This window comes from Carcharhinus amblyrhynchos, chromosome 6 (assembly GCF_965287045.1).
Source record: "Carcharhinus amblyrhynchos chromosome 6, sCarAmb.v2.hapA, whole genome shotgun sequence".
Taxonomy (NCBI): Eukaryota; Metazoa; Chordata; class Chondrichthyes; order Carcharhiniformes; family Carcharhinidae; genus Carcharhinus; species Carcharhinus amblyrhynchos.
This window is the reverse complement of record NC_137329.1, coordinates 77,824,285-77,840,250: the sequence shown is the minus strand read 5'-3', so window position 1 is coordinate 77,840,250 and position 15,966 is coordinate 77,824,285. Positions and strand designations below refer to the sequence as shown.

Sequence of the window (15,966 nt, the reverse complement as noted above, 5' to 3'; positions counted from 1 at the left end):
CATATCTCTTTGTGCCTCAGAGCTCTGCAATCTCTACTTAAATAATATCTTCCTATCAAAGTGGACAAATTCACATTTCCGCATATTATTCTCCACCTGTCAATTTTTTGCCCACTCACTTAACCTATGTTCCTTTCAAGACTCCTTTTGTCCATCTCACAGCTTACTTTCCTACATATCCATGTGTCATCAGCAAATTTAGCAACCATACATTTGGCCCTTTCATTCAAGTCACTGGTTTAATTCTGCACAGGTGAAGTCCCAGCTCTGATCTCTGTGGCACTCCACTCATCACATCTTGTTAACCCAAAAAAAAGACCCATTTATCCCTACTTTCTGTTAGGTAAACAATCCTCTATCCCTGCTACAGTGTCACCACTTACTTCATGAGCTCTCACATTATGCAGTAGCCTTTGCCGTTGCACTTTGTCAAATGCTGTCTGGAAATCTAAGTACAGCACATTCACAGGTTTTCCTTTATCCTTGTTGTGTCTTATTTACTCATCTCCAATTAATCAAACTTAATTTCCTTTTAACCATGTTGACTCTGCTTGACTACATTGAGATTTTCTAAGCACCCTGCTACAACGTCCTTAATAATAGATTCCAGCAATTGCCCTGTGACAGATATTAAGCTAATTGGTCTGTGCTTTCCTGCTTTTTCCTTCCTTTCTTGAATTGAACAGTCATATTTGCTATTTTCCACTGATGGGATTTTCTAGAATCTGGGGAATTTTGGAAAATTAAATCCAATGCATCTACTATTTCAGCAGCCATTATTTGAAAACCCTAGGATGAATTCCATTAGGACCTGGAAACTTGCCAGGTATTAGCTCTAATGCTTTTCTCAGCATCCTTTCGCTGGTGATTGCAACTGTTTTAAATTCTATTTATGGGATGTTATTTGTATCTTTACACTGAAGTTAAACACAAAATCTGTTCAATTCATCCATTATTTCCTTATTTTCCCATTATTACTTCTCTATTAGCACTCTTCAAGAGGACCTACACTCACTTTACTTTTTTCCTTTTTAAATACCTGTAGAAACTCTATGTTTTTATACTTATAGTTAGCTGTTTCTCATATTCTTAATTTCTCCTTCCTGATTGATCTTTTAGTCATTCTTTGCTGTTTTTATGTTCCATCCAATCTTTGACCTGCCACTCATCTTTATAGACTTATATGCTTCCCCTCCCCCCAATTTGATCCATGGGGAATCATTGATTGATCTCCCTGTGGAACTCGTTGAGTATGAATTCTCCTGGTAACAGGCAACAGCTTGTCTAGCTGGAACTCTATCTATGCCTGCTATAAGGCCGACCCAGGACTGGGTCTGCAAAACTACTTGAACCAAGCAGAGACTAGTGTCTGTATACCCCATGATAGTGCTTTGCATTCTGTAAATAAGCTATGTTTCTTTCCAGTTGGGCTTCCTAAGTTATTACAGATACTATACAACATTCCCTTTACCTGTCCTGGGTAGATTCCTATAGCAAAATGCCATGACCAGTTTTCTCATTCACCCTGCAGTCACCAGAGGTGGATGAGGAAACTGGCCACGGCTGATTCCGGAGATGGCGGAACTGATGTACGAGGACGGGTTAGGATAGTTTACGCTGCAGTTCAGACGAATGAGTGGGGATCTCATCAGGAGTTATACAATTCTAAAAGAACTAGACAGGTAGATGCCAGGAGCATGTTCCTGATGGTGGGGGAGTCCAGAACCAGGGGTCACAGTCTGAGAATTCAGGGCAGACCATTTAGGACGAAGGTGAGGAGACACTTCTTCACCAAAAGAGTGGTGAGCCTGTGGAATTCATTACCACAGGAAGTAGTTGATGCCAAAACACTGAATATATTCAAGAGGTGGCTAGATATAGCAGTTGGGGTGAATGGAATCAAAGGTTACAAGGAGAAAGCAGGATTAGGCTATTGAGTTGGACGATCAACTATGATCGTGATGAATGGCAGAGGAAGCTTGAAGGGCCTAATGGCCTTCTCCTGCTTTTAACTTCTATGTTTTTATGTCACCACTTTCATCTATACAGGCTGCAAGAACCATGAACCTACAACAAAATTGCAAAGGTTGAAGCTCCTCCACATCTAGGCTTCCATACCTGCCTCACTTGCAGTCACAACCCTCTGACTCTGAACAGTGACAAACTCAGAAGACCCTATTCTAAGGGTCTGCCTCCTAGAATAAAGTGTCCATGTAGCTTTTCCCCTCCATAATGCTTCAGAGAGTCCACAGCTCAGCCACCAGCTCAATATTTTTGAACCAAAGCTCTTCATGTCATGGACACTCACTGTAGGCTGTGTTTGACCTGTCCAAGAACTCCCACATTCTGAAGTCACAATGCATCACTTGTCCGGTCATTTTTATTGTTTAATTAATTAATTAATAAACATCGCCACTCCTAATAATCTTTACTATGGCAATTACAACTAATAAACCTTTACGGTTACGAACAAATTGTATGAGTGTGAAGGATAAATTGGCAAAATTCACCAAAGCCCAATCACATCTGTTTTTCTGTGATTTCACATTTTGAATCATCTCCGAATGCAGCTCTCTCATTCTGCAGCCATAGGCACAATTGAATAGCTCTTATTGCCTCTCAGTCCTTTTTTCTCCGCTGTTCTATGTGCTGTTGACTGCCTCAGGGTGCTCTTTCTCTCTGCTCTTCTAGGTGATAGTTACTGCATCCGGAACCTCTTCTCCCTCCATTCCCACCACCCCACACCCCCCCAATTATATAGCAAAGCATTAACTGCAAACGTGTTTTAAATGTTCACTTCACCATTGTTCTTACTGTATTCTAGAATCATAATACTACAATGAAAGTTTCCCCCCCTCCACCCCACCCCCGATTGCTCCCATGTATGTTCAACTTCATTCAAAGAAAAATTAAAAATGCTAACCTCTTCAATCTCTTTGGATTTCTCAGCAATTGCTTTGGTGCGAAGATCTGCTTGGCTTAGGTCAAGAAGATCAACAGAACTACGTGTATTCATCTCCAGATCATCTAATTTTTCGGGAAATAGCATTTGAATAGCCTCCTACAACCGGAAAAAAAATAACCAAAAGAGAAATGGCACATGATACTTGCTCATTACAACAAAATTATTGACACATCAATTTTAACAAATAATTTTTAGTTCAAACTATCGTGAATATCAGAATTCAGAAACAATAGTTTCAGCTTTTATTTATAAATGGCGCAATGACGTAACAGAACCCAACTATTTTGAGAACTTGGTGAACTTATAAAAGGTGTATAAATAGCAGCACACAGTTGCATCCCATCAATTTTGAGGGAAATTCAACTGCATCAAGAGTCAATTTTTGAGGGATCTTAGATGGTGCTCTTGCAAGGGTTTAATACTTCTGCTGGTATCTTGTTGATCCCAGGTACCTTGCTATTTTTCAGATGTTTGATGTTCTTTGGGTCACTGATCTGGCAATTTTCCCAGGTTGACATTGAGCAGTCGAGGTATGGTGCTGTCACTGAACTTGAACATGGAGCTGGTGCTGGGCTGCTCGAGGATTTCCTGAAAATATTCCATCCCCCTTGCCTCATCCGTTAATAGCATCCTACAGTCCTTGCCCCCTATTAACAAGTGGTGTTGCTTCTTGCAATAGTCAGTTCTAGTACCATCCTGTACAGTGCCTTGGTGTCATTCCAATTTGCTATTTCTTGTGCCTTTCTATCTTTGAAACCCTATCCACCCTGATTTGTTTCTCCTGCATCTCTTCTATAGAGTTATCCAGTCTTCTTTACTTCTCACTGTTTTGTCATCCTTGCTCAATGTTCTTTTTCTGATTCCTTTTGCTCTTGCCAACTTTCTTCCATCAAATCAACTTCCTTGTTGGGCTACTGATCCATCATTTGGTTCTTTCCCTCTTCCCCATTGGTGACTTCTGCACTCTAATACTTCATTTGAAAATTTCCCACTGATCCTCAATGATGCTCAACCTCATTAATACTTTAAATTTATTGAAGAAAGCCAGCTTGAAATTGTCCGTCATGGCCTTTTCCTTCATTTTCTCATTACATTTCATTTATAGGATATGTAGTTGTTGCATTCTTCACTTCAGGTGGACACAACACCCATACATCGGCACATCAAAATACCAAACATCTTGGAGAGTGTCCTCCATCTACTGCTGATGCACACATAGTCAATCACCTTCAGTGTTCTACCATCTGGTGACCTCCCTGTCTTTGTGTAGATGTCCTTGAATTTGAAGAAGGTGATCCCACAATAGTTTGCTATATTTTGCTATTGCAGGAAACCAGCAGATGCTCATCATTTCCTTTGGACATGTTTGCTGACCCATGGCATCTGATCATACAGTTCAGCGTTGGTTAGTTACGATCAAACTCAGAATTGAGGTCAATCAGTCACATGATGTCATAGCTGGATACCCCATCCAATGTATCCTGTAATTGGTGATTGAATTAATTTTTCTCCCCCTCTGTGACTGTGTTGGTGCATAAACTTGCACCACAGTGACTCTGGGATGCCTTGTGTGGAACCTGGCAGTGATGGCTTAGTGGCTTCCATTGCATTAATGCTTGTGTTGAGGATTGCAACTGCATGGTTGTGATGATTTTCTTGCCTGAATTACAGAATCGTCACAACCTCAGTGCTGATATGTCCTTGGCTGGTCCACTGCATCTTGCTGATGTTCCAATATGTCAAGTCAATGGGTTCTCCTTTTCTTGCAGCACCTGCAACATCTTCCCATACTGGAAGAGTATTTTGATGTTTCAAGTTCTGATTCTGGTTTGGCACTGAAAATTGGGTTGTGAAGAATTAGACTTCTTTTCAGCTTTTATCCAATCCAGTCATACGTTCACCCTTAGATGTCCCATCCTTTCTTTGCAGCAATGAATCTTTGCAACCTTGGGTGGTAGTAATGGGGTTAAACTAAATTGTACAAATGTATTTTGCCAACATTTATAAAATCTAATATAGCTAATTCAGAGTAACATAAAATCTGAACAAATTCTGTAGGAATTACAATTAATTGGCATACTTACGTTATCACATTCAGAGGTTTCCAGCTCTGGAATCTGCTGCTGGTCAGAACACCAATCATTTACACCTTCTTTATTCAGATTATCAGCAGTTTTGCTAGATTTTTCAAAGCTCTAATGAAATAAAGAAACATTTTACTTCTAAGATCTGTAACTTCATTCTATTTGGTGTCTCTCCCCTCCCCACCTTCAAAAGAACCCTTAAATCATGAGCGGTAAGGCAGAAGTTAGGCCATTTCTGAATGCCGAGGATTGTAACTGTTTATTCCTACAGGAGCAAATGACACATCATTTAAATCAGATTTGTTGAAACTTTTCACTTGGTGGGGGAGCACAGTTCCATTTTCCTCTCAGAAAATTTCAAAAATATAAAAATTTGGCACATTGTTAAACGCGAATTTCAACATAGAATTGAGGTATGAAAAGAAGCAATGTACTTAGCATAAATAAAACAATATCAAAGCAATAAATCAATCATTAAAAATTTAATTAAAGATCACCATTAGAGCGTGAGGGGGATGGTCTCACTCTCAATCTCTTAATGCTGACCCATTCATCCTCACTCACCTCGTGAATGGGTGTGATTCTGCATTGGTATGTGGGGGCGAGGGCAAGTGGCAATCCTGAGTCTTTGAGTGAACCTGACACACATGATGTCTCCCTCCCATACTCATTCAATCTCTCTCCCACACTAGCTCCTTCACGAGCCCAGTTGATCAAGATCCCATTATAGTCTTAGATAATCTTCTTCAATGTCCATTACATCACTAATTCTGGTGTCATTCACAAACTTGCTGACATGTTTCCTATATTCACATAGGATCATAAAATCCCTACAGAGCAGGAGGCCATTCGACCCATTGCATGTGCACTGACTACAATTCCATCCAACCGTACCCCTGCAGCCCTACATATTTACCCTGCTAGTCTCCCTAACACTAAGTGGCAATTTAGCATGGCCAATCAACCTAACCCACACATCTTTGGACTCCCAAATCGTTTATATAAATGACACTTCTGGCCCAGCAGCAAGTCACTCCCTCTCCCACCTGGCCTAGCATGGAGACAAACTCTCCCTCTTCCATTCAGCCGCCTTTATCTCCATCGCCACAACCTGCCTGCCGGTGCACTCCCCACCCCCCCAACCCTGCCCCCCGCTGCCCCACCCCTCACTCCAACCCTCCCACCCCGCCCCCCAATCACTCGCTGCTGCTTGTGTTTCTGTTTCTCCAATCACAGACAACTGCTCATCCACATTTGCTGCTATTAGTGAGTCTGAGCAACAGCCTGTAATTGGCAGAGCAGTTTCTTTCAGAACCCTCCGCTGCACTTACTGGCATTTTGAAAACTACTTCTGGGGGCCATAACTGGGGTTCACAGGCCACAACTGGTTCGCACAGGACGAGCCTAACTTGAATGAATGCCATTCATATTTTCGGTAAGGTTTACTAATATTCAGTTTTGATCCAAAACTGATAATTAGTCTATCCTAACAGCAGAGTCTTGTCAAAATTTTCAAGTAAACTTAGGACGTCATTTTTATTCTCCTATTAAATATTAAAGGCTGCATATTGCAACCTTGCCTTTAAACAGTTTATTTTTATTTACATTAATAGGTGCAAGATTTTCCCTCAAATCAGCAAAGACAGATGGCGGGCAGGAAAAGTAGTGTTGAACCTGCTCATACCAATGGCGGCTTTTTCCGTCATACAGTCCAGCACTTGGTACCAAAAATTTCCAATCATGGTATTGCCAGCAAAGCAGGGGAAACAGAGAGGCCTTAGTGCTGCACTCGAGGCGCCACATTTAAAAGGTGGCCCAAGCATGCACCAGCCACATTTCATAGGTCACTGGGAAGTGACTGCTGCTAAGAAACCCACTCCCTTTATTGGACAGCTCACTGTATATACTCCTGGATGCAAAAGTTCAACGTGATGTCCTCCACCAACATACAGGAAGAAAACTAGCCATCAAAGTCACCAACCAGCACGGGAGGCAGTGACATTGGTGGTCAATGTTAATGGCCTGCATTAGCGGACAGCCATCCAGTGCAGGAGGAAGATGAATGACCTCCAGGATCAGTCACTCTTTTCATCACTCTCAATTCACACATCCATCACTAATCCACAGGGATCTCACTCACTGTCAGCTCAACACACACCACCACTTGCTCTCCTATGCACATCATCATCTCCCCTGTGGATCATGTCCTCATCACCTCGCTGGTCCCATTCACCACATGACAGATATCATCATCTGCCTGGACACATGTAATGCTTACACTCTGTCCATCTTTATTAATGCAGGAAAAGTTTGCTTACAACAAGAGAGAGATCATAGATGGTGGAGGAATGCCAGGGCTGAACGTCCTCACCGACTTTGAGGACATGGCTTTCCAGCTGGCTGGGGAGGACGTCAACCGCTGCTATGCTCACGGGGTGGTCAGCAGCAAAAAACTAAGTGAGGATCCAACACTGCATCATCCATCAGGCAATAATACTGGTGAGTTATGTCTCCTGTTTCTGAAAGCCCCTGCCATGCACTTAATGACCTTTCCTTTTTGTCGCAGCCTTCGCTCCCAACCCCGAGAGCAGTGCAGAAGAGGAATATATAGATCCCAACATTGCAGACGCTCATCCACTAAGTCCACCAGTACAGAGACATACCTAAGTGGGACCTAATTTTAGAGCAGAATAAGGTCACAATCTGATGAGCACATCATGTTTCCAGATCCAGAGCAGGCAGGAGCAGGGACATAAAGAACAAATAACAAAATCAGCCCGGGAAACAGGCCCTTCGGCCCAACGAGCCCGCGCCGCCATCTCAACACCACCAGTCCACCTCTCTACCCATGACCCCTATCTAATGTTTTATGGCCATCCAGACATCCCAGGGTACCAGCACCTGCAGGATTGCTGGAGGCTAGTAATCTGCTAGGCCTCAGTCAGATGATGTGCCTTTGGACTTGGACATGACTCAGTTGCTGGAGTTCCAAAGGCAAATTCAAGAAGGGATCTACTCCACAGATTGAAAGGTTGCGTCAAGAAGTCCCACCCACCTTATATCTGAGGTGACTGTGCCGACACTTCAACCCAATGAGGTCAGTACAGCTAGGGTGGCAGCTCCCCACATTTGGGCCCTCCAGAGAATGCCAGCCAAAGTCATCACAGACAACAGGACGTGGCAGACAGCAGGCTGCCTCCGTCTCTGCTGTGGATGGAGGGGATGCACCAAGACATAACAGCGGGGTTAGAAAGGTTGGGAGGTTCTAGATGCACACTGCGGCTGAGCCCAGATGTTAAACACTTGGATATAATGTTCATCTCTGTAAATAAACTATCACTAATTGCGCTCTTTCTTGTTCCGATGAACTGTGTTCTTTCAGTCCCAATCTGAAAATTGCACCAGCAAAGGTCAGGGTACTCAGTTCAGGGCTTCCTCTATGTGCTTTGCGCAAGATTTCTAGCACATTAGTGGCATCCCTTCATGGAGACAGAACACATCAGTCATGTCTGTTTTTCCACAGGGAACGAGGGCATTTCCCACAGTGTAGAGAGCTAGCATCACTCACTCCAATCACTGTCAGTGTGGAGCTGCGACTGGCCTCTCTATCCCACATGCTTCAGCCTCCAGTGACAATGAACCTCAAGGGAAGGTTCACAAAGGAAGACGTTAAATTAGGAGAGGTGAAACTTTCCCTGTTGTACTCTCATGATGTTGAGAGCAAGTCAGCTGCCATCGACTAGGCAGGAGTAAGACATTCACAGAAGCTGCAAGGATCATGCACAGTCCCCACTGCAAGTCATCATCATCCTCCTGCAAGGACTATGGGAAACCACCATGTCACCATGACAGGAGCCTTACCACAGAATGCGAGCATTGCCATTAGTCAGATGGGAAAATAATGCTCACAAGAGACCTGTGAGGGTAATGAGATGTCCCCATTGGACTGCTCATCACGCTCCATGAATTGAGCAGCAACGAGCGTGACCAGAACTTGTCTGCCTCACCTGGACATTGTGATTGCCTCTTGGCCGACATCCTCTCCCTCGAGGACCTCCTCAGTCTTGTCCCCATTGATGTCTTCCTTGTTGGGGGAAACATTTTATCCCTCCATCTCATCCTCAGGCAGTTCCTTCCTCCATTGCAGTGCCAGTCTGTGCAGAATGCAGCAAATAACCACAATGTGTGCCACCCTCTGTGATCAATCAGACCAGTCCAGGCAATGGAACTTCATCTTCAGCATCCCAATGGTCTGCCCCACAAAAGTGCAAGTTGCAGCATAAGCCACATTGTACATGAGCTGCATTCTGTGGCCTCCACACAGTATCATCAGCCAACTTCTCAGTGAGCAGCCCTTGTACCTGAGGAACTATTTCTGCAGTCACTGTGGAGCATGAAACACATCAGGGATTGGGCAGTGGCTCAGAATGTAGGGTTCATACACAGTCCCTGGGAATCAAGCACAAATCTGAAGGGTGTGTTTAGCATGGCTGCAGACCAGCTAAACATTTAGCGAGTGGAAGTCTTTATGGTTTATGTAATTCAGATTGATGCCCTAGAGATCTGAGCATTATGCGAGTGCAGTCGATGGCAACTCTGTGGGAAACACAGTAAGAAATCTCATTACACTAGGTTAAAATCCAAAAGGTTTATCTGTTGGCAAAAGCCACTAGCTTTCGCAGCGCTTGCTACTCCTTTGTCAAGTGAGTGGGAGTTCTGTTCACAAGCAGGGCATATAAAGACACAAACTCAATTTACAAAATAATGGTTGAAATGCGAGTCTTTACAGGCAATCAAGTCTCGAAGGTACAGACAATGTGAATGGAGAGAGTGTCTAATGCTCTCTCCACTCACATTGACTATACCTTTAAGACTTGATTACTTATAAAGATCGCATTCCAACCATTATTTTGTAAATTGAGTTTGTCTTTATATGCCCTGTTTGTGAATAGAACTCCCACTCAATTGATGAAGGAGCAGCAAGTGCTCGGAAAGCTAGTGGCTTTTGCTACCAAATAAACCTGTTGGACTTTAACCTGGTGTTGTGAGACTTCTTACTGTGTTTACCCCAGTCCAACGCCAGCATCTCCACATCATGAGCCTGTGGAAAGCCAGAGATTTGTGCAAAGTCTATCATTCTTGCTTTCTAGAGTGACTGCTCCCAGTCAAAATCGATGAAGTTGTGTGTCCCCACAAGGACTGCATCTGTCAATTCCTGGATGCACTCATGTGCAGAGGCTGAGGCATCTGCAGGTATTGAGAGGCACCATCTATAGACTCTGGGTCTAGCAAGGCACCAATGAATGATGGTTCATCCTCTGTGTGCACAGCAAGCCTACCACCCCTTTCTCTTCATGGTTCTGCTCCTGCCTTTGATGAGCCAGGCACCGCCAATGACTTCATTTTCTCTGCTGCCTATAGATGAGAAGAATAACAGTGAGTTCACCAGGCTCCACGTTTTGTACATTCTCTTCACTGCAGTGTCAGAGAGAGAGAGACTTGATGATTAGCTTCAATCTCACAAGGACCACTCATTGCCCAGTTATCGTCTGAAGCTGCCTGTCAAACTCACTGACTGGCAACCACAATGATGCCCAGTCCTTCATTTGCATGCTGATTGGACAATACCCTACTTCGTCCTTGTCCCACGCCACATGACCAAGTTCCCCAGCTTTGGCAACTCTATTGCTGCACCCTGAGCTCCTATCTCAGGCACAGGAATCGTTGCAAGCTTCACTCTTCCCAAGGCCTTGTGCTCAAACTGATGTGGGGGAGGGGGGAGCAGTGGCATTTATCCATATATATCTTAGCACAAAGCCATGGGTTACAAGTGTTCTCCTCAGACAGTACATTATTGCCAAATGTCTCAGGGAATATATCTGCTTTCCCAGTAAGCCAATGGTGTAGGCACACCACAGGCAGGCAGTAATTTTGGAAGTCAGTGTGCCGAAGATTAATTGCTGAACAGTAATCAGTAGCACTCACACACAGAAGTGGTGCTTGAGTGAGCATACTTGTATGAGTAGTTAGACTCCAGGCATGTCAATTGAGTTACAGCTGAATAGTCTCAGCTGCCATACGGTAATGATCATACTTGTCTTTCCATTAGCCTTGCACTGGTTAACACCTATCATCAGAAGCACCTCTCCCTCCCTTGCCAGACTTGAAAACAACTGTCACTCCATGATGATTATATACCTACCAACACACTGCCTCATGCTTCCCTTCTCTCTGTGAGGCTCTTTCAAGGAGCCCATAGCTCAATACCAGTAGACAACCTCAAGTACAGTGCTTTTCACACTTGACAGTTTTGCCCCTGGTTCCACCAAATAAGCTTTGGAATCTATCCTCTTACCCCCCCTCTCCTCCCCATTAGGGCCCAATACTCTTCCAGTGTTATCACAGTCTTCCTCAAGTCAAAGGCTGGTCACCCCCAGTCAAAGGACTGTTGACAGATCAATAAAGGCCATGTAAAGCTCTTTTTGCTGTTCCAGGTACTTTTCTAGGACTTGTCAAAGGACAAAAATGATGTTTGTGGTTTCCCGCAACGACTGGAAACCCATGGCTCTCTGGAAATATATCTTTACTGATAGGTCAGAAGCAGTTCAAGATATGCCTTTGAAGTTCCCACAGATTCTTTCACTTTTTCAAAATGGGCGATTAAGAACATAAGAAATAGGAGCAGGAGTAGGCCATCTAGCCCCTCGAGCCTGCCCCGCCATTCAATAAGATCATGGCTGATCTGTCATGTCTCAGTTCCACCTTCCCGCCCTCTCCCCATAACCCTTAATCCCCTTGCCTATCAAAAACCTATCAACCCGCGTCTTAAAAATATTGAGCGAGGCAGCCTCCACCACTTCAACGGGCAGAGAATTCCAGAGATTCACCACCCTTTGAGTGAAGAAGTTCCTCCTCAACTCCGTTCTAAACCGTCCCCCCTTATCTCGAGGCTGTGCCCTCTCGTCCTACTGTCCTTTCTGAGCGGGAAGAGTCTCTCCACCTCTATCCTATCCATCCCATTCAACATCATAAACGTCTCAATGAGATCTCCCCTCATTCTTCTAAACTCTAACGAGTACAAACCTAGTTTATTCAGCCTCTCCTCATAGTTCAACCCCCTCAACTCCGGAATCAGCCTAGTAAACCTCCTCTGCACTCCCTCCAAGGCCAAAATATCCTTGCGTAAGTGCGGTGACCAAAACTGCACACAGTACTCCAGCTGCGGCCTCACCAGCGCCCTATACAGCCGCAGCAAGACCTCCCTACTTTTATATTCAATCCCCCTCGCTATGAAGGCCAGCATCCCATTCGCCTTCCTGACCACCTGCTGCACGTGCAGGCTGGGTTTTTGCGATTAAATCAATAATGGCTTCATGGAAGTCAAGTGGAAGTACCTATGGTACTACCTCTTCTTCCAGATTTTTTATAAAAAGATCCGAAAGCCTGAGTGGAAGTTTATGACCACCAATTTTTTGGATCTCTGAAGGAATATTGTCCAGGCCACTTGCATTATTCTTCTTCATTTTGTATCTACAAAAATATTGGCAGCATACTCAATTTGATGTCTTAAGTTATTGATGGATTATGTTGATGGTTTATTCCCATTCTTTAGACTTAGCCGATAACATTGTTGCTGTCAACATTCACCTATATAGTCATGGGACTTGGGTCAGCTACCAAAGGCATCTCTGGGTGCTATGAATTTCCACCAGCAATGTCTCCTCAGGATATTCAGTCAATTGAGAAATCAAACAAACAAACTCCAGGGTCTTCACCAAGGCCAATTCTTCTGAACTGCAACCATGAACATACAAAATCAGCTTTCCATTGCTCTGGACCCTGCATCCACATGCCAAATAATCGGCATCTGAAGCAGATTCTCTTTTCACAACTCAAGGATGGCGTCAGATCTCAAGGAGGACAGAGAAAATGTTTTAGGGACACAATGAAGGCCTCGCTGAACAGGGGACAAATTGAAAGGGAGAAATTGGCTGTAAACTGTGCCATGTGGCGGTGCTTCATACAACTAGCCACCTGGGTGAGAGAGCAAGAGAGTGAGTTCAAAGCCCTGGCTTGGGAACCCTCCTTTTTCAGGAAAACTCTTTTGCTCTTTGCCCAATGACTCCATGAATGGTCTATTGAGATATCCAAGAGCACACAAATCATGAAGCCTGCCAGGTGTCATCTTTGTTTTGAAGAATTGACAATGCAATGATGATTGCTATTGCCATTTCAAGATACAGTGATCTAGAAATTGAAAGAGTACACTAGATTTCTGATGAACAGTGTGTAATATTAATTACAGAATTACATTTGATAATTAAATGTATATTTGTTATTTTGCATAGAACAAATTTTCTGATAGATTACCCCATGAACCACATTGCAGCATTCTTTTAGGATGATTATCAAAATGATTGAACCATGAAAATGAGCTAACCTTTGAAGTAGCTGGTGGCACTGAACCAGATGGCGATGCATCTCTTGAAGGTGTCAAAGAGGAAACAGAAGATCTTTCTCTATCTGAATACATAAGCAAAATGAGTTTAATGCACTGTTTATAGTTTTAAACACAATATGTTTAATGTTTATTTGATAAAGTTGTTTTAGCCAAAAGTTTGCTGCCTGTCCTAAATTAGGTATCCTCAGTTATGCTATTTTGATTCAGCATTCTAAAATGTGTAGTAACTTACGATACGAGGCCAGAACTCGCACACAGTGTGAATTTAATGGCTTAGATTTTTAGGTGGTAATGACAGCAAACTCAGCATTTGCAGTCATTAGTCCATAATACTGACAGCAACTTTAGGAGTCCAGAATAACACAGAAATCCTATTCTGTGCTCAATGGAGGCTGCACTGTTGAGGTCCCCCCAGAATGAATTCCTAAGCAATCAGTGAATTGATGAAAACTTATATGTTAAAAGTCTCATAGCAAATACCCTTGAAAAAGTTGTAACTTGTTGAATGAGATGTAATTGTAATTTTAATTCTGCTCTATGTCCATAATTACTGCTGAACACCGTAGCTGGACCTAAAAACTAACTTTACACTTGTCGAATGTCAAATATTTCTTACGGTGATGAATAATACTCCACACATTTAGAAATCAACACTTTTATGGTTGGTTATGATATTTTAGCTTTATTTTGATCCAATAGAGTTTAACCATTTATTTTGCATCTTTATAATTTAAATTTAAAGTGAAGGGGTTCAGTGATTTTAACTTTCTAATTTGTTGCCTGTAGGAATATTTCAATGTGATTGCTGCTTACCCTGCTGGCTAGCATCACTGCGCCCAGAAGCCTGAGATTCCCTGGACTTTTTGGCTAGATTTAAACTATCATTGGGAAAGGAAAGGCTCACACCATAGGGATCATTAGGGCTGGAACTCTCCCAAAAAAAATTCAAAGTGTTAAATGCGTGGGAAAACTGGAGTAATTTTTGCTGTTTTTTTCAGTGGGAGCTCAGACAAGAATCTCCCACACTCTGTGCACTGCAGAGGCCACCCACATGAATATCATTAAAAACTGGGAGGTGGGAGAGGCTGAAATGCCAAGGACAGCGCACACGCAGTGGCCCTGCACGGATGGCTCCCAATTGCTGGCCAGCTCAATCACTGGCCTGCCCCACAGCCCCTCAATGTTGGTTCTCCACACCCCTCACAGCCCAATCGCTGGCCTCCCACCTAGCAGTATATTACGTTCCCACTGAAGTAAATAGCAATTTAAATGGCTCACCATGTTCATTGGGAGACATGCTGTTGCAGGGCTGTAAAATCCTAGCCATTATCTTTTCTTATTTTAAAGAACTATTTTTAAAGCTATGTTTGATTAGCTGATTAAATGAAAGATTAGTATCATCATACAAAAATGATATCATTGTGGCAATATCAACTTCGAATGTCATCTGGCTCAGCTGGGATAACCTCATAATCAGATAACCTAATTGCTTGGTGAGAAACATTGAGTGTCACCAAACATTTTCTTCATGACTAGGAATTGAGTGAGTGAAGGAAATTACTTGAAGGTTTGAAAGTGCAAACTCTTATAAAATTTTAAAATAAAAGCATGTATAACAGCCTTCGAAAAATGATCCATATCCAGGAAGATTAAAAAAGTAAACTTCAAATTGTGAGCTATCAGTCTCACTTTGCTTATCAGCTTGCATCGAATTAAACTTTCAGTGTTGCAGTTCTTGTTTTATTTCTCATTGGTCAAAATAGCAATCAGGAATCACCTTTACAAATAAAATTCAAAAAGCAATTCACACGACTTGTCCTTCCTCAATTAACTGTAGACTGCAAATAGTTCTGCATTATCAAGTCATAGAGTCCCTATAGTGCCCAAGGATGCCATTCAGTCCATCAAACCCACACTGGCAACAATCACACCCAGGCCCTACCCCTGTAACCCCACACGTTTACCCTGCTAATCCTCCTGACATTAATGGTCAATTTAGCATGGCCAATCAATCTAATCCACAAATCTTTGGAGTGTGGGAGGAAACCAGACCATCTGAAGGAAACCCACCCAGACATAGGGAGAATGAACAAATTCCATACAGTCATCCAAGGCCAGAATTGAATTTGTGCCCCTGGTACTGTGAGGCTGCAGTGCTAACCACTGTGCCGCAAACAAATAACAGAACATTTCAATCAAAGCAATAATTTCATTAAACCTCAACCGAATGTAACACCACCTGCAGGTGCCATCTTGTGGTGGGTTGTTGTACAGTTCTTTTTTTCAATAGAATTAAAAATTAAGTGGGTACATTTTTCTAACTTTAGACACTGTTATATAATTTAGCTGTTGTTAAATAATGAAATTTAGCTGAAATAATCTACAAGGGAAATTTTACGAAACAAAAACAGCGAGGAGGAAAAATATGAAACAATTGTTTAAACGGCTTGGTATGA

General features: G+C 42.9%; 1 protein-coding gene across 6 annotated transcripts in view; it reads right to left on the bottom strand.

The window, feature by feature from the left end:
* The window catches only part of pphln1 (periphilin 1), a 150,744-nt gene that overhangs the window by 38,498 nt on the left and 96,280 nt on the right, over positions 1 to 15,966 (bottom strand). For all 6 annotated transcript variants that reach the window (XM_080190732.1, XM_080190733.1, XM_080190731.1 and 3 more), the window contains 3 exons: positions 13,490 to 13,572; positions 5,050 to 5,160; positions 2,924 to 3,061 (listed from right to left, as the gene is read on the bottom strand). In XM_080190732.1, coding sequence (XP_080046858.1) covers positions 2,924 to 3,061; positions 5,050 to 5,160; positions 13,490 to 13,572 — 332 coding nt within the window. The remainder of the gene's footprint in view (positions 1 to 2,923; positions 3,062 to 5,049; positions 5,161 to 13,489; positions 13,573 to 15,966) is intronic.